Source organism: Falco naumanni, chromosome 8 (genome assembly GCF_017639655.2).
Source record: "Falco naumanni isolate bFalNau1 chromosome 8, bFalNau1.pat, whole genome shotgun sequence".
NCBI classification, from domain to species: domain Eukaryota; kingdom Metazoa; phylum Chordata; class Aves; order Falconiformes; family Falconidae; genus Falco; species Falco naumanni.
In genome coordinates, this window is record NC_054061.1 from 57,937,591 (window position 1) to 57,958,066 (window position 20,476).

Sequence of the window (20,476 nt, forward strand, 5' to 3'; positions counted from 1 at the left end):
TCAGAGATGGGGAGGGCAAGAGTTAAGATATGGCAATGAATTGCATGGGATGGCGTGTAAGGCATGCGCCTTTCTCAAAGCATGTTGACTTGGAGTTCTTCTTGGAGTGGGGAAAGAAAGAGGAAAGTCTTTGTGGTGTGAAAGAAAAGATTTTTCTCTGAATGTTAGTTTCATGTTTTAGGAATTGAAATACTTCCTAATTATTTACATTGGATACAAATAACATCTCCCTTGCCTTCCTAGGGCACTTAAGTACCCTTGCTGTTTCTTACCTACTAAAGGAAATGACCATTGCTTCATCGCCTCCTCCTCTGCCATGCTCTTTCAGGTTTCTATGGGCACCATGCGGCACCGAAGAAATGGCAATTTTGAGAGTTCCAGGCTCCTCTATTCCAGCATGTCTCGCAGCACAGATGTGTCCTGCAGTGATGCTGTGAGTATCTGCTGCATTCTTGACAAGCTTGGGTGTTATCTTGGGAGTGGGCCACAGTGGTTATGAATTGCATCACATCAGGAGAGGGATGATGGATTTGCCAGTTTTCTTTTATCGAGAAGTTTTCCTAGCCCCTGACCCTTCCAGCAGTAGTGAAAGTCTAAGGATGCATTGTATTCCTTTTGATCCCTGTAACTTTTTATTGTACGTTATTAGTCAGTTATGTTTTAACATCCTTTTTCACGTTTCAGTTTAGACACAAATCCTCTGCCTCTAAAGAACAACCCCAACCTCTTCACACAACTTGAAGGCAAAGGCAGACAACGTATAATTATGTTCAACATCTTTTTCAAACCTCAATGATTTGCTGATCACAGTGATTGCCTGGCAGATTTCTTGCTTCTGATGGGCTTGTAAGAGGCCTAATGACTCACTCTTAGGTCTTTAGCAAGTGGTTCCCCCTCCCTTTTATTTTTTTGGTCTTGCATCATTGTGGCTTTTACTGGCTAATTATGTTCTCTTCTATTGTCTTTGTTTTGGATGTTATACTTTTCTACTTGGAGTAACTTCCTCTAACTTCTGTTTAACTATGAGTGTTCTGTGCAAATGGTAAACTAAACTATAGCTGTATGTCTGCCCTTTTCATCCCAAGCTAAATCTTGCCTTGCAAAGCTAAGCTATGCATAAAAACAAACCAAGCCTCCAACCCTTTATCAGCAATGGAGATTTTTGTTTTCATTTCCTAGCTCCTATAGGCAGATTAGGAATGAATTTGCGTTGCCTAAATTCAAAAGCTTCCCCTGCGCTTGTGGAGTTTTAGGGTTAATATGAGAGATATTGGTTAAACAATATGTGGAGAGACTCTCCACAAAAGTGGAGAGACTTTGCATTCTGTTAAGCTCACACAAAGCATGATTTTAAGTTCTATCCAGATCTTCTATTGGGGTCTTTTTCTGTTGAATTAAAATAGCCCCTACCCAATAGGATGTTTATGTCTTTGGGTTTTTTTCTTGGGAAGAAACAGTGTTTACCATAGACTTTTGAGCAGTGTTCACAGCACTTGACCACTATTTGAAAAATATTTTTAGTGCTGTAAGTTATTTGGAAATGCTGTGTAGTTTACAGCTACTTCTATTGTGCCGCTGAATTCAAGTAAAACGATTTCTAGGTGGGTCTTTTGGATTAAAAACTGGAACTCAAATAGGCTCTCCAGCAACTCTTAGGGCATCAAATCTGTTTTGATGTTCAATTTTATTTATTTTTTTGGAGGGGGAAGCCATACCTTTTGCCTCTTGAGTATATATTTTGCTTGATAGATATAAAAATACTAGTATGACATGGGGTTTTTTTTGGAATGCCTATTTGTGATTTTTAGTAGTCTTTTCTGTCCTGTTAGCTCCCATTAGTGCTTTCTAATTGCCTTCCACCATCCACTTTGAGAAAGGAGACTTACAAATTTGCACCCATTTTCTTTGTGTTTAAACCAACTGTGTTGTTTCTGAGGTTTCTTCTGCTTTATGAGTTGTCAGAAATAAGCTTTATTTTAAAAATATTTTTAAGGATTTGGTCAACTTCATCCAAGAAAACTTTAAGAAGAGAGAGTGTGTCTTTTTCACAAAAGACACCAAGTCAATGTAAGTAAATGTTTTTTCTCTTTTTCTACAGGTGTGGGGGGCTGGGAGCTTGAGAGTATTTCTGTTTGCAAAGCCATGTGGTGGGGTTTAGGTGGGGAGGAAACTTTTTTGATTTTATAAGGAGCCTGAATCTGGCAGTGCAACCTCACCTCAGTCTCACCTGTACAACTCTTTGTTGTCACTTGTTCGGCTCGTTTGCTTATGCCTAGGGTATTTTGCAGTGGTGGTCAAAAGAGCTGGAAGTCTGATGGCTGGACAAACACTGGAGTGCTTCTCCTAGCTCTAGACCAGTGGTCTCCATGCTGGTTTGATTGCACACCCCATCAGAAAAATATTTTTAGCATACCCCTCAATGTATGTTTATTTATAAACTATATACATCCACTACTGTATAATATTATGTACGTTGGAAAACATACACAAAAATAGCAATTTAAAAAGGGTGAGAGAAAGATGAAATAAATACTTTTTCTTTTTTAAAGTTCATGTCATATGCTCCCCTCTTTGGAGGCCACTGCTCTAGACTCTGTGGAGTTTGTGTAAAACTGGAACTGTATCAGTTTCAGTTAGTCCACAAGTAACTTGATGCAAAACTAGGGGCTGATTCTGTCAGCATGTCTTCCAGCAGCTCTGAAAGGGGATTTGATATCAAATCCCCTATCTGAAGCATAATTGTGGCAGTATAGATGTGCTTTTAGGAATGCAGTACCAGTACTGGCAGTGGTGTGTAACAATGTAGGTATGCATCAGAAGCTTGAATAATTTAAATTTTTTCATTTTAAACCCAAATCACAAATTCCAGGCACAAGCCTTTACAGCAGAGAAAGGCAGTCTTTTTTTTTTCTTTTTTTTTGCTCAGGCTGATGTTCTGTTAAGATAGGATATCATACTTGCTCCGTTTTCAGGCACAAATACCTATGCAATGCAAGTTTGAGGACCATAACATTGCTTCTGGGTTTTGGTAGTTGGTTGTTGGTTTTGGTTTTGGGTTGTAGGGGTTTTTTTTTGCAATTTCAGGAGAACAGTGATAGAATTAAAGCAGCTGCAGAAGTCTTAATATAGAATTCTGAGGGCTCTCAGTAACCCCATTCTGCTCTGAAGCTGGGAGGAAGAATGCCTTGGAGAGAGGGGGAGGGAGGGAAGGAAATTAGTCTCATTTCAGAAAGTCTTACTTAGGGTCCTCTTCTGTCATCTAAAATGGGATGTCTGGCAAAGAACCAGCAAAAGATGGGAGAGCTGGTTCTTATCAGCTTCTCTTCCTACATAAGCCCACTGGGAAAGGATTGCAAGTTGATACTTGCTGGGTTTTTTTGTCTCTCCGTTTTTAAGGTAAACCGCTTTTATTTGCAAGTTATAGTGGAGTGGAAGAAACCATGTAAGTTTTCTGTCCTTCAGAGAGGCACACTGGGACTCACCCTTACAGCAGTCTTCACAGGAGGGCATTACTCAGTCTCATGTTTGCAGGATGCAAGCTAATCATGAAGGCCTCTGTAAGCACATAAATTCATGTTCTCATATTAATCCTTTTGGACTGATGCATCTGTTTTTTTTAATTCCCCACCCCCCATATATTGCCAGATTGCACAGTGCTGTTAATAGCATTGCTCCTCTTGCTTCTCCTCCTCATCTACATTTTTGTGCTGTTAGTAAAATTAGCACTGGGCAAGTGTTTACCTGATGTTTCTTGTTAACTTAGAGTGTAGGGGCCACACTTGTTCCCTCCTGTTGCTGTTGCTGACTGCAGTTGTCAGTCCTGTCTTTCATAAGCAACTACCCCTTCTCCATGCCCTCTGAGGAAGCAGGGATATAGGATATATGGAAGATTTCATGGATTGTGCTGCAGCTCTTCCTAGGAAAAGAGTTCTCTTAGCTTCCTAGCTTTCCCATCTAGTCCCACATAACAAAATTGCAGATTTTTCCACCCCTTGATGCAATTTCAGTGTTGGTGGAGAGGGCATTGTTAGTGACCGCACACCATGACACGCGATGAGGCGAGTGGGGTGGGGGTGGGAAATGTGCTGGGAACTGCCTGCCAAATCTGCTCAGAGACCAGACATCCATCTTGATGTGAATATGCTTTGGACGCACTTGGACACCAGTCAGGCCCTGGGTTTGCATGGAAAACGATTACACTTAGTAACCTCTTCATATCCGGTTGAGAGCACAGAAAGTGAAAGAAACCATTTGTACGCAGGTTAGCAGCCGATGAGGTCGCTGCCGGTGTTGTCTGATCACAAGCTCTCGTTAATTTTCTTCTTTTCTGTGCATAGTTGTAGGGTTTCAAATTAAGCTTCTGGCAAGCTAACTTGGTTTGTGATAGTGGAAGAGGTCACAAAGGTGAGGTCCATCCAGAGGTGTCAGCAGATCTCGCGGCACAGACTGGTTCCTGAGATGAACTCAGCTCGGTGCCTGGCGCTGCACAGAAGCAGATGATAGGGGCAGGAGGCGTGATTAAGTGCTGGTCTCAGCTGAAGGTTGGTTCCTCTTAGCTGTTAACTTGTCAGGCAGCAAATCCAAGTGGAGTCCCACGTACAGCTGGGTTTGTAGCTCCACCTGCCACTAGGCTTGTTGTCTTGGCACAGCCCTGCTCCCAGGCTTTGCCCTTGATATGACTGCTGCTGCAGGCACCCTGTGTTCTACCAGCTCCAGGTTTGTTGCAGAGTAACACTTCTTGGGAATGTCCAGATTGAACAGAAGTTGTGGTGTCGGCTGTTTTTTCCGTCCCTTGTTAATACACATATCGGAGCTTACTTTTCTGTGCTCAGGATGGTAAGTGTGGGGTTTCATGTCTATTCGTTTTTCTTTCAGGGGTAACTTATGTAAATGTGGATACCCTGAAAATCAACACGTAGAGGGCACCCAGATTAATAGCAACGAAAAATGGAACTACAAGAAGCACACTAAGGAGCTTCCTACTGATGCCTTTGGGGACATTCAGTTTGAAAACATGGGAAAAAGAGGAAAGGTAAGTAATTGTATTAAGGGTGTCCATCAGGCAGCTGTTGGGTGCACCGTATTCAGAGTATTGAACCCAATGCCAGTGGAAGCCCCTGAAAATCAGGGAAGGTGCAGCTAAAGTCTATTTTGTTCTAATGGAAATGGAAGGAGTTATGCTACAAAGGAGACAAGCTGGTTTCTCAAGCCCTGAAAATAGGAAACAAAGAATGGTTTCTTCTATTTTGTTTGTTTCATAGGCTGATGATGGGAGCAAATAGAGATTTCCAGGCATGGCAGAAGAATGAGTGAATTTTACTTTCCTTTTTTTCACAAAACTGGTTTTATTGCAATTGGCCTGTAATACCATTCTGAATGTTTCTCACTGGGACTCTGTGCAGTGACTGTATCCATGTGCAGTTGGAGCGGCATTTTTGTGGTCCCCGTCTGGATGGAAATGTCATGGTGTTGAGCAACGACTTAGTACCCTTTTACCCATCTTTATCAGTGAACCCAACCTGAATTAAGTGCCTGAATGATCAAGGTCCTGATTAAGATGCTTTGTTCCTTACAGTCTGACTTTAAGGCCAAGACAAGGCTGTTTCTTGGAACGTTGCACCTTCCCCATGTGGACTAACTTACACTTTAGAAAGAAAATGCTGGGGGGTGCACACCGGTACAGCTCTCTGGACAGGAGCACATGTAACATGCTTTGCCTTTGAAGGTGCAGCAGGATCCATGAGGTGACAGCCATAGGGATTTTATATCTGTAGGGATGTAAGACCTTTCTTTGGAGGATCTGTACTCTTCAGTACCTGCTTGCTGCTCCATAAAATCATCACTCGTGCTTTGTCATGGCTTTAAGATTGCACAACATGTCTTCTAACGCCTGCCTACCCAGCTTGCTGACCCATGTTGCCTTATGTGCAGATCATCGCTGTCTGCGGGTGTACAGTCATATCTCAGGCCTTAGGCTGGACACTGAAGGATGTTGTGGGATGTTGGAATGGGGCTTGCATGTCCCACATCCTCATTAATTTTGTTTGGAAGGGCGCTCTGGAGTTTTCTAGCTGAAACTCTTGCTCAAAGCATATCCACATAGACCAGGTTGCTCAGGCCCATAACCAGTTCTGATTATTTGCTAGGGTGGAGATCCTGCGATGATGGTAAATTCACAGTGGGGTTTTAAGGTATCAGTGGCGCTTCAGAGGTTTGGTTTGGGTTCCTTCCCCCTTCCCCCCCCCCTCCTTCCCCCGTGTTTTTCCTTGGTGTGGGGACAGCGGAGGCGTGGAAAGAAGAAAACTGCTGATGTTGCTGTTTCTGATTTATTCTGATACTGTGTGACGAATCACATGTAGCTGAGGTCATCTGCCTTTTCTAAATGACCGATATTTACTGTTAATGCAGCTTGCTTGTGACAATCAAAATCAATGAGGAAAATCAGAGCATGCTATGTAAATTAATTGGGTTTGTTTTATGCAAAGTAGCAGAAACAAGAGGCATTTCAGTGGGAAGCAAGACTGACGGGTTTGAATCACGCTTGGATGGGTCCAAGTACTTCACCTATTTCTTGATATGCATATTTTAGTTTTATACTGCAGTGTTGTAAGCTGCTGTATACCTTTACTGAAAGAAGAAATGGTTCACTCTTCGCAACATTTCTGAGTTCTCAAAGCTTGAATGTTCTTTCCTTAGTTGTGTCCCCCTTCCCGCCTTGGAAGCCAGTTTCTGTGTGCCCATAGTTGTTTCATGAAGACTCTTAAGGCCGCTGTGTGTGTTTGAGAGCATACTTTGTTCAAATACTGCACATAAGTCACCTAATCCATCCCACTAGCGTGCTGGCTGGAGTTAATCTTTATTCTGCATTCTCACGCCCTGTACTGCAAGGCACCTGCTAGTCTCAAACATTGCACAATATTTTTCTCTTGATCCCATGTGCAGTGGGGAGGACATAAAACCCAAGGCAACACCAGAATTGCTATTATTAGCGAGGGATGGGAGGTTTTATGCCCTGCATTGCGCTTTTTAGGCCAGATGAGTCTTGAAAAATTCTGAGCAGGAATGTTACGTGTGAACAGACCAGTGAAATCTCTACGCTTCCGAAGTCCTGCTTGTGCACTCCTTTTCCTGCCGTGTTGCACAGGTCCTGTGACATCTGAGAACGTTGCGGTTAGCTGCGTTGTATGCTCTGGTAGCCATCAATCTGAGAAATGCTTCTTCGAATACCTTTCTGAGTTCAGTTTCCGAAACGCTTGGCATCGCCCGCGTTGCGAGGGTCGGATCGGGCATGGTCGGGCTGCAGCAGCCACTTGTACCAGCAGGTGGCACCGTTGCACCTCGGAGAAGGCGAGTGGTGGCCCCGAGGGGGTCGCCCGCTCCGGTGGAGCCTTGCCAAGGGCTCCGGGTGGCAACCGCCAGAGGTGTAGCTGCTGATGCATGGAGTGGAACTTAGGTGTAACCAAGGTGTGTTTGCAATTATGCGCCGAGATGTACGAAAGAAGGACGTAAGCTGTACGGCCAGTTCAGCTTCAGCATCTATCTAAAGCAAGCACCATGTGAAAGATAAAAATGACGACTTGGGTGAACACAGCAAGTCATTCAACTGGACACCTTAGTTTGTTGATGGAGCAAAGGCAGTCATACAGATACCAGGTGCTTTGTGTAAGTAGGGTTTAGGAGAATTGCCTTCTAACTACAGAGCTAACAAGATTTGCTGTGGGGATGGCTTACTGGCTCTGTGAAGCAGTTAATTTTTCTGGTAGGTGGCTCCACTACTATTGGGACCGTCTCCTGAAAAACACCCAAGGCTCCATGTGACTGATGCTGCTTAGAGCAGAAGCTGTGGGAGTCCCTTAGCTCTCCTGTGTACCTGCTGGAGCCTGCTAGACTTCCTCTGTGACGTCCTGTTCTGAGCCCAGATGCAATAACTGCTCCTGGGAACTTGTTCTGGAATAAATATGTGCTTTTGTTCAGGTTAAATGCTTCTCAAGAAATGGGCATTTATTCCTCCAACCAATCCCTTGGGTTTGCTCTCCTGCAAATATTGGGCAATCTGCACAAAATCCCCTGTGATACAGGTCCATGTTACTCCTCTTCATACCCTGATATGGGTTGTATAGCCGTGATGGTCTTCCAAAAGTCCATCACAATAAACTACTAACAGAGATAAAATTGTAAAGGGCCTATTGAATAGCATAGCAAGAAAAAGTCAGAGGACCTTTCACATAAATGAAGACATAGTAGGCCCATCTGAAGTCAGATTATCTTTTTAGTGTGCTTTTTGGCATTGTTATACAGTGTTCAGGCTTTACTACATATTTGCTGAAGTTCTTATATATTATACTTCAAATGTTTTATGGATATATGTTATGTAGGGACACCATCCAATTGGAGCCTGGAATTTGTAGTTCATTAAATTAAGGCTTTAGTAGTGTAATCAAAATACAACTGTAATTGTTACTAGTTCACCTTGAACAATGCTACCATTAATCCATAATCTAAGCTATAAATAACATCGTTATTTATTGTTAATGTTGTTATACTGTAAACTTCCTTGGTGTTTGTTCATCCTTCCAATGGTCCTCTGAACCCCAAGGTCAGTCCTTTTGCCTTCTCCGAGCAGAAGGTGGATTGGGTGCCTAGTTGTAGAGGAAGGATAAAGATGCTTTAGAGAAAGAAACAGAATTCACAGTTACTTCACCCTTTTTCAGCTGGTTGTTGGAATAAGACTGTACATTAGAGAAGAAAATGTAATTTCTGGTCTGTTGCTAGCTATCACTATTTATCTCTTGCTGTATTTGTTCTCTTATTTTCTCTCACCCAAGTACATCCGTTTGTCATGCGACACAGACTCCGAAACACTGTATGATCTGATGACCCAGCACTGGCACCTGAAAACCCCTAACCTTGTCATCTCTGTCACCGGGGGCGCAAAGAATTTTGCGCTCAAGCCCCGGATGCGCAAGATATTCAGCAGACTGATCTACATTGCCCAGTCCAAAGGTAAAGACCTGCATATGTGTCTGTATTATTTTCTTGCTGCGTAACACTGTTGGAGTGGCAGCAGCTCGAAGGGTCAGCAGGGAAGCAGAGCGTTTGGTTTGTTCCTGCTTGGCTGGTGCCCTTGGGGCAGATGTGACATAACAGTTTGGAAGTGACAGGGTTGAGAGCTAGCCATCGGATGCCCATGATAACCTAAGGTCAGTTGTGTAGCATATCTTTTGTGTTTAATTGAAGAATATATGCCTTTTCTGAGGTAAGATCTTAAGAGGGGATTGGGTGGTTGTATCTCAAAGGTAATGCATTAGGAGGGTGGATATTCCGCTACATTTCCCCAGGTTATTGAATGTTGTCCCCCAGGGGCCTGGATTTTCACAGGAGGCACACATTATGGACTGATGAAGTACATCGGGGAAGTGGTCAGAGACAACACCATCAGTCGGAGCTCAGAGGAGAATGTGGTGGCTATTGGCATAGCAGCATGGGGCATGATTTCCAACCGAGAAAGTCTGATTCGCAGTGGTGACAATGACGTAAGAAACAAGTATCGTCGGGGGGGAGAGAGGGGGAACTAAGAGGAGGCTCAGCTGTCAATTGTATGGATTATGTCCCTGACTGACCGCTGCTCTCAGCGAGGACGGTATCTGTGGTAGGCTGATGTTATCAGCCATGTGATTACCGAGTTGAGCGGTCAGTCAAGCTCTGCTCAATGTCTGGCGATGCTCAGCAGGATGCTTTCCAGTGCAATGCTTGTGTAGAAGCACATCTGTCTACTTAGCCTGACCTACTGTATCCTGAACAATTCAACCTTGGGGCTAGCTTTTCTTCAACATACATAGCAGTGAGACAGAACATCAGGTGCTTTTCCCAGAACCAGGAGGAAACTAAAGCGTTCTCATGTTCAGGATGGTCACACACATCTGGCCTGGTGGGAAGGATTTCAGCTGGGCTTAGCATGTGTGTGGAGGTTCAGCTGCTCTGATTTCATATCTGGCATTGCATTAGGGAGTAACCTCTTTCATGGTTATTCTAGCTGCTGTGAAATCCTTGCACGCCCACCCATGGTGGGCATTCCCATGAGCTGAGACATATTGTACCTGCTGCTACTGTTAAGGAGCTTGCTCATTGATGCTGTTGTTCCGCCTGCCAGATAACATGGGCATAGCTCCCCTTGTCTTTTGTCTACTAGACACAATAGAACATGTCTAAAAACCATCCTGCTAGATAAATAAAAGTTTTGTTTACTGAAGGCTCTGAGGAGGTTTGAGGGTTGAACTAGATGATCTCAAGACGTCCCTTCCAACCTACAAAAAATCTGGGGAGGTGTTGAAAGTGAGTTTGCCACAGATTTAATGTTTGTGGTAGCTGAAGGAAGCATGCATTGCAGAACTGGATCTCTGAAAGGACTAAACTGTTGCAAATAACTTCCACTGTTCCATGGGCTGAGATGAAGTTGAGAGGATCATCACACACCAGGCTGCTCTGTAAAGAAAAAAAGTTTCTATGCAAATATTTATGCTGTGCTCTTGCCTGGGGTTTTTCTCGCTGTCTTCTGCTGCTGTTGGAACTGCCAATGAGCAGTGCCTTGAGTCAGAAAATTCAGACTCCGAACTACTGAGGAATAGTTGGTGGCTAGGGGTTGAGCTTGTCACTGGCTTGTCCTTGAAGGCTGGTGCATGCTCTGCCCTTGGATCTCTGTTAAATGCTGTGCTTGTGCTTCCAGGGGTACTACCTGGCTCACTACATAATGGATGATCTCAAGAGAGACCCCCTGTATTGCCTGGATAATAATCACACCCATCTCTTACTTGTTGATAATGGCACCCATGGGCACCCAACGATAGAGGCAAAAGTACGAACTCAGTTAGAAAAGTACATTTCGGAGCGGGTTATCCCAGGTAGGTGTGGGCATCAGGTTGCAAACCTCCTCCTCCTTAGCCCTTGTGTCCTTTGGGGCTGACGCACAGTGACTTTTCTGGGAAGAAGAGTAGTGATAACATCCCTTGCATGCTGAACTGGAAGGGATGCAGTAACTGCGTTGCATCTTCAGCACTTTCAGGGACAGCCAGCCCCATTCAGAGCAATACCCCTCCCCTCATCTTCCTGCTTCGTGTCACAGTAGAGCTCTGTGGGACACGGCAAATGAACCATTTCAGCCATACAGCCCTTCCCTCCTTTCCCGCTGGGCTTGCTGTCCTTTCTGTCTACTTCCTACCTGGCACTGAATTCCAGGTAGCTGAAGCACAGCTACACGAGAGCTGAAATGAGGCTTTTCCCAAAATATTCAGTTGTGAGGGTGATTGATCCATCTGCAGCATGCTCCTGAATAATTTATTTCAGCCCCTTCTTTGTCAAAACGGAAAAAAAAAATCAAAAACCTTGACAGGAAATTCTGAGTTGAAGAGTGTTTTGATTGAGGCTTTTTGGTGTTTTGGGGTGTTTTTTTTACTGTGTACCTCAACTGAAGCATAGTTGCTGTTAGTCATGATGAAGCACCCAGAATCATTATGAAACTTGGTGTGTCTTTTAAACACTAGCTCCTAAAATTATGGGATTCTTAGCTTTCCTTTATAATCGAAAATGTGAAGTCAGATGTTCTGAATCTTGAACTTCTGATAAAAACCTTGCCCCTAGACTCAAAATGGTCAAATCAGTAGGTAAAAACAATGAAATCGTGTTTTGGGGACTTTGGAGCTAGTTAAAATTATGATTGTTAGGAGGAAAAAAGCATCTGTTGGAGAAGACTGTCTGAGGCTAGCTATACAGAATGTTAGGCAAAACTGAGTTTTCATTAAAAATAGGAAGGGCTGTTAATAGATTTGGCAAAATCAACAGTAAACTAGTATCAGAGTGTTTTGCATGAAGTTCTTTCATTGTACTGTGGAAAAATAAGTTGTTTAAACTGCATTAATGGGTTGAATCTTTTTTTTTTTTTTTTTTTTTCTCCCTTTTGGCATGTTTCACAGAATCTAATTATGGTGGGAAGATTCCAATTGTGTGTTTTGCCCAAGGTGGAGGGAAAGAGACCTTGAAAGTAAGTTTCTTTTACTGATTTCCAGTAGTGACAGTAGGGACATCGCTCTGATACTCCACAAGCAACTTGGTAGACAGTCTTGTTATTTACTGAAGCTTGCCCAGCATTTGCTATAGAAGGATCTTGCCTGCAATTCATTTAAGCTCATGATTTTTTTTTCAGTCAAAATCTTCTGTGCAAAGTTTCTACCTCAGGCTGACATCCTGGAAAACCGTTGGCTTGGAGAGTTCAGTTGTCTGAGTCAGTTCTTCCCTAACAAATCCAGCGCAGGAATGTTTGTTTCTTGTGTTTATTTGAGCAGCAATCAGAAGTCTGTCAGCCATGTAGCTCTTGATCCTTCTTATACAAATTTCCTATACTGTGGTTTGGGAAAGCTTGGCTTGCCCATGCTCAGTGGAAATTAGTGCTTTCTTGTATATATACAGGGAATATTGACTATGCTGGAGATACTCCAGGCCAAAGCTTGCTCTTACTGACTTGTGATTGCTGCTGCTGAGAACTGTGGGCTGCACCTAGTTTAAACCTAGCCAGCTGAACAAGGCGGGAGGGTCCTGCTGACCCTGACCCTTCTAAGCCCAGAAGGGGAGGGAGCAGGCAGCATCCTCAAATAGATGACAGGTAGGAAGAGGACAAACAGAATGGAGAAGACAGAAAGAAGTTTCTTGAAACAGGATGTCTAAGTGACACTTAAGGAAGGGGTGAAAAAAGAGATGACTTCTAGATCTGTCTCGGTGTTAAAAACCAAGATTGTTACTTCCCCCTCCATCCTGCAGGAGTGAAGAGGGTGTGACTGAGGGAGCAAAGGGACCTGGCACTGGGGAGTTCAAAGCAAGGGGATGTGCAGTCAGGCTGTGTGGGAAGGGAACAGTAACAGTGAGGATGAGATGGCTCTAACAGCAAGAAGAAGAGCTGATGCAGACTAAGCTGAAGGACCTTGAGAAAGAGCTGGGAAAAGGGTTGCTTGGATTTGGCAAAAGGGTAGGTACAATGAAGAGAGTATGTCAGTGTTTGAGACAGTGAAGTTGAAGCAGGGTAGTATATATAATGATTTATCTTGAAGAGATGATCTTGGTATCAGGGCTATGCTGTTAATATTGAGGCTAATCAAACTGTTTTGCTTTTCAGGATGACAAACAATGTGAATCCAAAGCAGAGTCTCTGTTACCGCTTCATTTGTGACATTATTAAATTAGTCTGAACCACTCTGTGAAACTTCAGATCATTATCCCAGCCTCCCTATATGTTTCCTGGGTGTTTCAGTTCTATTTGCATGACTAATTTTAGCTTTGCCCACAGGTAGATTATAGGTGAATACAGATGCAGAGTTGGGTGTGTTAATCGGAGCTCCTAAGCTGAAATGAAGCATCTATTCAGGTTTTGGAGCAAAGCTTTGCTGAAAATGACATGTTGAACACGTCCATCTCCTTTTAGCTCCAAACTGCCAGTAAGAGAGGATTTGGCTGTCACGGAAGGAGCCGTTTCTATGTGCCATGCAGCATAGTTAGTTGGGCAGCCTTGTAGCTACATGTATGGAGAGGCCTCAAACCCACCGTTAAGAAATGATACGTAACACAGACTTACTAGCTATTTTCCTGGTCTGCTAATCAACTCTAAAATTTGGCAGATGGTGATTTCTGTCCCTCAGTTTCTGTAGGGCTCTTCACAGCCCTCTATTGTTGAGTGAATGCTGTTTTTAGAGTTGTGCATTGGTGAGCTATCAGCGGGTAGTAATAAAAATGCTGCTCTGGACCACAGGTTTTTCTGTTTTTCTCACTTAAGGCAAACATAAAATCTCTAGGCTTTCTTACTAAATAGTAGGCTCTCCCAACACAGTCATGTTTGAGGTGATCACCTCTCCTTCTCTGGCTCCCTAGTCTATCAACGTGGCCATCAAGAGTAAAATTCCCTGTGTTGTGGTGGAAGGCTCCGGCCGGATCGCTGACGTTATTGCTAGCTTGATGGAGGCAGAAGGCACTCTTGCTTCTACATGCGTCAAGGAGAGCTTGCTCAGGTATCTGCCTCGTACCATTTCAAGGCTTTCGGAGGAGGAGACGGAAAGCTGGATCAAGTGGGTAAGTGTGTGGTACTGCAGGGAGCTAGCAGGGCTGAAAGCAGGAGAAGGGTAGAGGGAGCAGCTAGTGACTTCAGATCAGGAATTTTGCTATCTGGTGATACCTATAGGTTTTCTGGGGCTCCTTAAATCCATGGGGATTTAAAAAAGAAAAATTCCCAAGTCCTGTAACTTACAGGAATTGGAACAAAAGGAGCAGGGATTGCCATCTTTTGGAAAGACAGCACGTGTCAAGGTACAGGAGAGCTAAGGCCAGATGTTTTGTAACTGTGTACTCCCCAGGTGCTTGAGATTCCTCTGGAGCACTGCCTGATGTGTCTCTTGGCTGATGTGCTGGTTCATGTTGCGATTCCTTTGTGTGCTTTGTGAAGGTAGAGAAATTGGATGTTTGCTGAATCAGGCCTCATGATGCTCAATCCTGCTGAATTGCTCAGAGGCAAAGGGTTATTGCTGCTACCCCACACCCACAGACTCTCGGATTGTAGGAATTTCACTTCTTCAAGATTCTCTCATTTCTTCAAAAGTTCTTGTCTTTCTTCCCACATCCCTTAAGATACTGGGCAGGACATATCTCTCTTACAGACTAGGGGTGGGATGTTTAGGAGTTGGTCTTTTTTTTTTTTTTCACCATAGTAACGTCCCTACACCATCTTCGTTGGGACTCTGTATAGACGTAATAATACCACGTACATGGGGTGCAGCTGAAAGTACAGCACTGCATGCACCAGCAAATTTTTCTTTAGCTCCTTTTTGCCTCTTTGACCTCTGCCTCTGTAGAGCCTTCAGGATGGTAGTCACTGTTGCGATCCCATATAGAACTGTTTATTACAAGAGTTTTCTGGAGGCTGGGAAAACTGGAAAAGTAAGGAGAGTGTCTGCTGTCTTGGGTTGCTTGGGCCGGTCTGAGGAGACTGTTGTAACTCTGGTTATCTGACCTTCAGGCGGACTTGTTTCTAGATATACTTCTGCTCTGTTTAACAGGGATAGAAAAAAATGGAGCTCCAGAAAAATCTTAGTGTCCTGTTATTTTTCAGAAGTCTTAGTTCCAAGAACACTTCAGCTCAGTGAACAATCCATTAACTTGAGCTAATTGACTTTCTCAATTAACTGCCCTATGCTTTATCCTGGGGTCTGATTCTGTGTTCCTCCCTTGGTTAATTATCTCCTACCCACGCTCACAGTGGGGAGCAGGGTGTGGGGAGCGATTGCATATTCAAACCTCAAAGTTTGTAATGGGGGAGGGAAGATGTTTTGGTTTTTAAGTTTGGGTTTTGGTGGTTTTTTTGTTGTTTTTTTGGCTTTTTTTGTGTTTTTTGTGTTTTCTTTTTTTTTTTAAATGAATGTACTATTGCAAGTTTTCTGCAGCCCCCAGAGAGGAATTCCGATACTCAAAGTTATGTGTGTATTTTCTTTGGTACAAACTAAGCAAGCTTCTGCTACTGAAGTTTTGAGTTTAAGCAGCTATTGTTTGTGGTAAATTCAAATCTCTTGGTCAGAGCTTGGCAGAGTGAGGTCATGGGACAACCTGTAAGTTCCTCTGGGCAACGTGCTCCACTTGGCTGTTTTGAGCAGCAGGCTTGGACTGGGTCCTCAGCAATGTCTTCCAGCCTCCAACAATTTTCTGCTTCTGGAATCAGAAGCTTACAACAAAAAGTGCAGGAACGGGGCATGGCCTCTTGCAGAGAGAGTCCTGCAGAAACTGAGTCTGAATTTGCACTTCGAGGCTGGGGGCTGTGGTATCCAAACCTAAAGAGAAAGAGCTGCCCTCTGAGCAGACCGTGAGCCTCTGGTTTGCAGAAGGAGCTTTGCATGGGGTGTGGGGAGCTGCTGGAGGTGGTTTTCCCTGTTTGGTCACCTGGCCACACTCCTCACAGCTTCTGCTGAGCTGCCTTGGAGTGTACCTCTTCCTGCAGTCAAGGATTGCTAAGATTATTTATTCTGAATGTGCTGGAATGAAAGTAACTTTATAAGGTTTGGTTATGGGAGAAATGATCTCTGTTTTTGACAAAGCACAAGGAGGTAGAAACTGTTCTCTCATAAACTGCTAGACATTTGTTGAAACTTGTGCTGTCACAATCTTTTTTCTTTATGAGTGGTTTCTAATTACTGAGACTATATGTTTTTGGTTATGCATAGGGGAATCACAGTTATTTGTATTTTTGGAAGATAATTAATCTTGTACTTCAACTTTAAATCTCATTATCTACCTCTATCTGGACTTGATTAAATTTTAACTGTATGTAGAAATAGGACTGATGAGAAGCAGCTTTGCTATGATGTGATGGGAAATTTCTTCTAAAGATACTCCGGGAGATCAACTACTAAACAGCCTAGGTTGCTTTGAAATGGAACTTTTCCTTTTTGTAGATCAAAGAAGTCCTTGAGAACCCTCATTTACTGACAGTTATCAAAATAGAAGAAGCTGGAGATGAAATTGTGAGCAATGCCATTTCGTTTGCTCTGTACAAAGGCAAGTAATTGCTTTTTTTTTCTGTGTTGTTTTGGGGTTTGTGTGTGTTTGGTTTTTTTAATAGATGGAAAAAGATGGCTCTTTACTTTCTAGAACAGCTTTCCTTGGAGCAGTGCTATCTTTCTAAAGTTAGGCTTCTGCCACGGTGTGGACCTTGTCTTTGTCCAAAGTGATGTGGACAGGCTACAGCAGCATTATGGGATCTGTTAGTTTGGGTGAGATTGAAATCCAGTCCAGATAACTGGGAAGGCATTTAGCAGAGCTTTGGGGACACTAGTACAGCATCTCTGAAAGTAGCACACAACAGGGAGTCAGGAAGCCAAGCAAAGGATCTTTTCTGGTTATACTGCAGAAGTGGATTACTCAGCATGCTGCAATGTGAAATTAAGTATCTTTTGGTATATATGTGGGCTGAAGAGGTTTGACTGGCCTTCAGCAGGGAGAGAAGTATCCGGCTAATTAACAGTCAACGTGTAGGGCTGCTTGCTAACTTTCAAATCCCAGTAACTTGCTACCATGAGTAATTCAGGCCTGGGCCCTCTACTACTCCAGCAGAGCAGAACTGGTTCTCGGTGGAGGTTGCTGGGCTGGCCTAATTTACCTGCCTGTGCATGGAGAAAACCTATGAATGTTACAGCTTTTCGTTACGCTTCTTGTGTAGGCCTCATGGGGAGTCCTGCAGAATTCCTTTTGTTTAAAGGAGGCAGGACACTGAGGAGCCTGGAGGAAATGTGCTAATTTTGGTTGATGAGGTGCTCCTAGCTGCTTGTTTGTGGCCTATATTGGGCCATAAATACATCTTTATGCCCCCAGCATCCTCTAAGACCCAGTCGGGAAGATGTGCCTTTCCTCAGACTCATGCACTTGACAGGGGTCTTGTCAGGTAACATGTGAAAAGCGGAGGCAAATAAGTATGCCAAGGAGATCTTCTGTGTCCAGTCTTTTACCCAGAGCATTGTTCCTCCTCTGCAGCTTTCAGCACCAACGAACATGACAGGGATAACTGGAACGGGCAGCTGAAGCTGCTGCTGGAGTGGAACCAGTTGGACTTGGCCAGTGATGAGATCTTCACCAATGACCGAAACTGGGAGGTACAGACAACTTCTGAGTACAGTGACATGGGACCAGTGGGAAGAGAGACACTGGGACAGCGGCCACTATCTCAGCACCCCAGCTTCTGTGATAAGCAAGAGTATCTATTCCTCTCTGCACTGACATCACTGATTGCAAAGGTTATCTGCCCATGCCAGAAATACTCTAGGCCATCCCACAAAGGCATACAGAAAAAACTGACCCTGATGAAAATGTGGCAGTTAGCCACATGTGTCAGGCCCTTAGGTAAGCTTTACATGTCTCACGTGCTCCCTAATATTTGCTTTTCCATTTCTTCCTAGTCTGCTGACCTACAGGATGTCATGTTCACAGCCCTGGTGAAAGACAGGCCCAAATTTGTCCGACTTTTCCTGGAAAATGGCTTGAATCTGAGGAAGTTCCTTACCACAGAGGTCCTCAGAGAGCTGTACACCAACAACTTCAGCAGCCTGGTGTTCAAGAACCTGCAGATTGCAAAGAACTCCTATAATGATGCCCTCCTCACATTTGTGTGGAAGATGGTTGAAGACTTCCGAAGAGGTCTCAAAAGAGATGACAAAAATAACAAGGATGAGATGGAAATACATCTTTCAGTAAGTGGTGAACATCTTGATTCCACTGTTCATCCCCTGCAAGGAAAAACCAAAAATGACGTTTTGCTTCTGGTATAGCCGATTTGCTTTAATGGTCTCAGCCTTGCTTTACATTTAATATACTGCCCTGCTTTACAAATGCATGTAGGGGTCATTTAACTACAAGAAAAATGGGTGAGTTTGGGTGTGGTGTTAAAATATTTTCCATTAGAGCAATCACTGCTCTAGTTATGCTTGTAATTTATACCAGTATGAATTGAGTCTGGTAAGAGGTGCCAGCTGGGTGTGAGGAATTTGGGCTCTTATTTTTTGGTACAGACACTTGTACCTTAAACCTTGCTTGCTGCAAGGATGTTAGGCACCTTCTGGACTTTATCTCATTGTCAGGTAGAACTAGGCTTCTTAGTTATCGCAGCACAGTAGGTCCAAACATCAGATCCAGATCTGAGTTTCAGAACTGGACCTCAGGCATTGGATAGGAAACTTTTGAAATCAGTTGTTGACTTCAGAGATGCAATGCAGCACGTGACATTTGGGGGAAGCTTGGTTTGAAGATTCTGCTTAATTTTGAGAGTTTCCACCAAAGTTTGTGATGGTTGAAAGTTTTGTTGTACAGGAGTCATTTTGTGATGGCTTTGCAATCCCCAGGGGCTAATTGCTCTAATGCAAAGAAGATGGTGGTATAAAAATTCCTCTCTGTGTAAGTTTATGTGAAATTCAGGGTCTTGCTTAAGCACAAAAGACTTATTGGTATAAAGTTAGTATTCCTTCCAGAGGATGTTAATCTGTGTTACTTAAACACAGAGTCAAGCTGTGAATGAGGCTATTTGAAGCTCATGGGTTAAAGCAGAAAGTGACTTTGACCCAAGTGCCCTTTAATGCCAGCTTCAGGAAAAATGGGGAAGCTGAGTCTTCCACATCAAAATGTAAGGCTTTAATGTGAATATAAAATATAACCTAACTCACGTTAGTGTGTAACAAGTGCCAGGCAGGCAGGAGAGAGGATCAGTGGGCTGGCTGTAAAAGAAAGAAAATACAAAAGCAGGAGAGTGGCAGGCTAGGATTTCTTCCAGTTGAAAACGGTTTGGTGAGCTTAGGTCTAAGGAGTTGTTGCTCTTTCGTTCAGGATGAGTGTCCTATCACAAGGCACCCGTTGCAAGCTCTGTTTATTTGGTCGGTTCTTCAGAACAAGAAAGAGTTGTCTAAAGTCATTTGGGAGCAAGTAAGTTGAATTATTTATTCCTCTTTACAAACAGTACAGTGGCATTCCTTGTCTTTGGTTTATAGGCCTTTGAAGGCACTGGATCCATGTTCAGACACAAAACTGCAAGAGATAATTGCTAGATGAGTCTGTAAGTAGGTTTAATATTACCCATTTTGTGCTTGGGTGTGGATTTCATACTTTCCCAATGTCATTGCTGAGTCAGCAGTCCAAGCTAGCAGGCACCTATAGTTGTGTGTTCTTATCTACATTCAAGCTTGGATGCGAGTTCCCACCCATTCCACAATATGGATGTGTTCTTATCCCAGGTATTTGATTGAAATAATTTATAATTTTGATTAAGAATTACATTTAATGATGATTGTATCAAATACATAATTCACAGGCTTTAAATATGAGGCTTATGCAAGTAAAGCTAATGGATGCCCCTGTTCATGTTGACCTGCGTGTCCAAAAAGTGCTGCTTCCCTGCACGTGTACGTTTTGAATAGAATAGACTAATGTAGTCTGGGCAGTTCTGGGTACACCCAACTGGTCCAGACTGGTGGACAGTGAAAACAGTAATGGAGCTTGTGAGACGCCAGACCCTCTTTTGTGAATCTTCAGCCAGAGCTGCAAAGCTAATATATGACTACTAAACACAACACCTTTCCAAACTAGTTGCAAAGTTGTTAATCAAACCAGTACGCTGATGGTTACGGTTTGTTTTGTGGAACTGGATCTTCATTTGCCAGTCTTGACTGGAAACTGAGCAGCTGCAAAAAAAGGGGGAATACTTTTTTAAAAGTATATCACATTCCCTTTGCAGAGGGCTTTGCGTGACTTAACTCTCTCTCCATAGACCAGAGGTTGCACATTGGCAGCTCTTGGGGCCAGTAAACTCCTGAAAAGCATGGCAAAGGTGAAGAATGATATAAATGCTGCTGGTGAGTCTGAGGAGCTCGCTAATGAGTATGAGACAAGAGCAGTAGGTAAGCACCTTCTTTAAGTCCTT

The 20,476-nt window shown here is 43.4% G+C and overlaps 1 protein-coding gene across 1 annotated transcript in view; it reads left to right on the forward strand.

The window, feature by feature from the left end:
- The first annotated feature begins 316 nt into the window (after positions 1-316).
- TRPM8 (transient receptor potential cation channel subfamily M member 8) overlaps positions 317-20,476 on the forward strand; it is a 43,835-nt gene continuing 23,675 nt past the window's right edge. The window contains exons 1-13 of the mRNA XM_040604810.1: positions 317-433; positions 1,994-2,067; positions 4,876-5,032; positions 8,826-9,003; positions 9,361-9,533; positions 10,724-10,898; positions 11,967-12,034; positions 13,909-14,106; positions 16,473-16,575; positions 17,548-17,666; positions 17,970-18,260; positions 19,387-19,482; positions 20,324-20,453. Of these exons, the coding sequence (XP_040460744.1) occupies positions 317-433; positions 1,994-2,067; positions 4,876-5,032; positions 8,826-9,003; positions 9,361-9,533; positions 10,724-10,898; positions 11,967-12,034; positions 13,909-14,106; positions 16,473-16,575; positions 17,548-17,666; positions 17,970-18,260; positions 19,387-19,482; positions 20,324-20,453 (1,879 nt within the window). The remainder of the gene's footprint in view (positions 434-1,993; positions 2,068-4,875; positions 5,033-8,825; positions 9,004-9,360; positions 9,534-10,723; positions 10,899-11,966; positions 12,035-13,908; positions 14,107-16,472; positions 16,576-17,547; positions 17,667-17,969; positions 18,261-19,386; positions 19,483-20,323; positions 20,454-20,476) is intronic.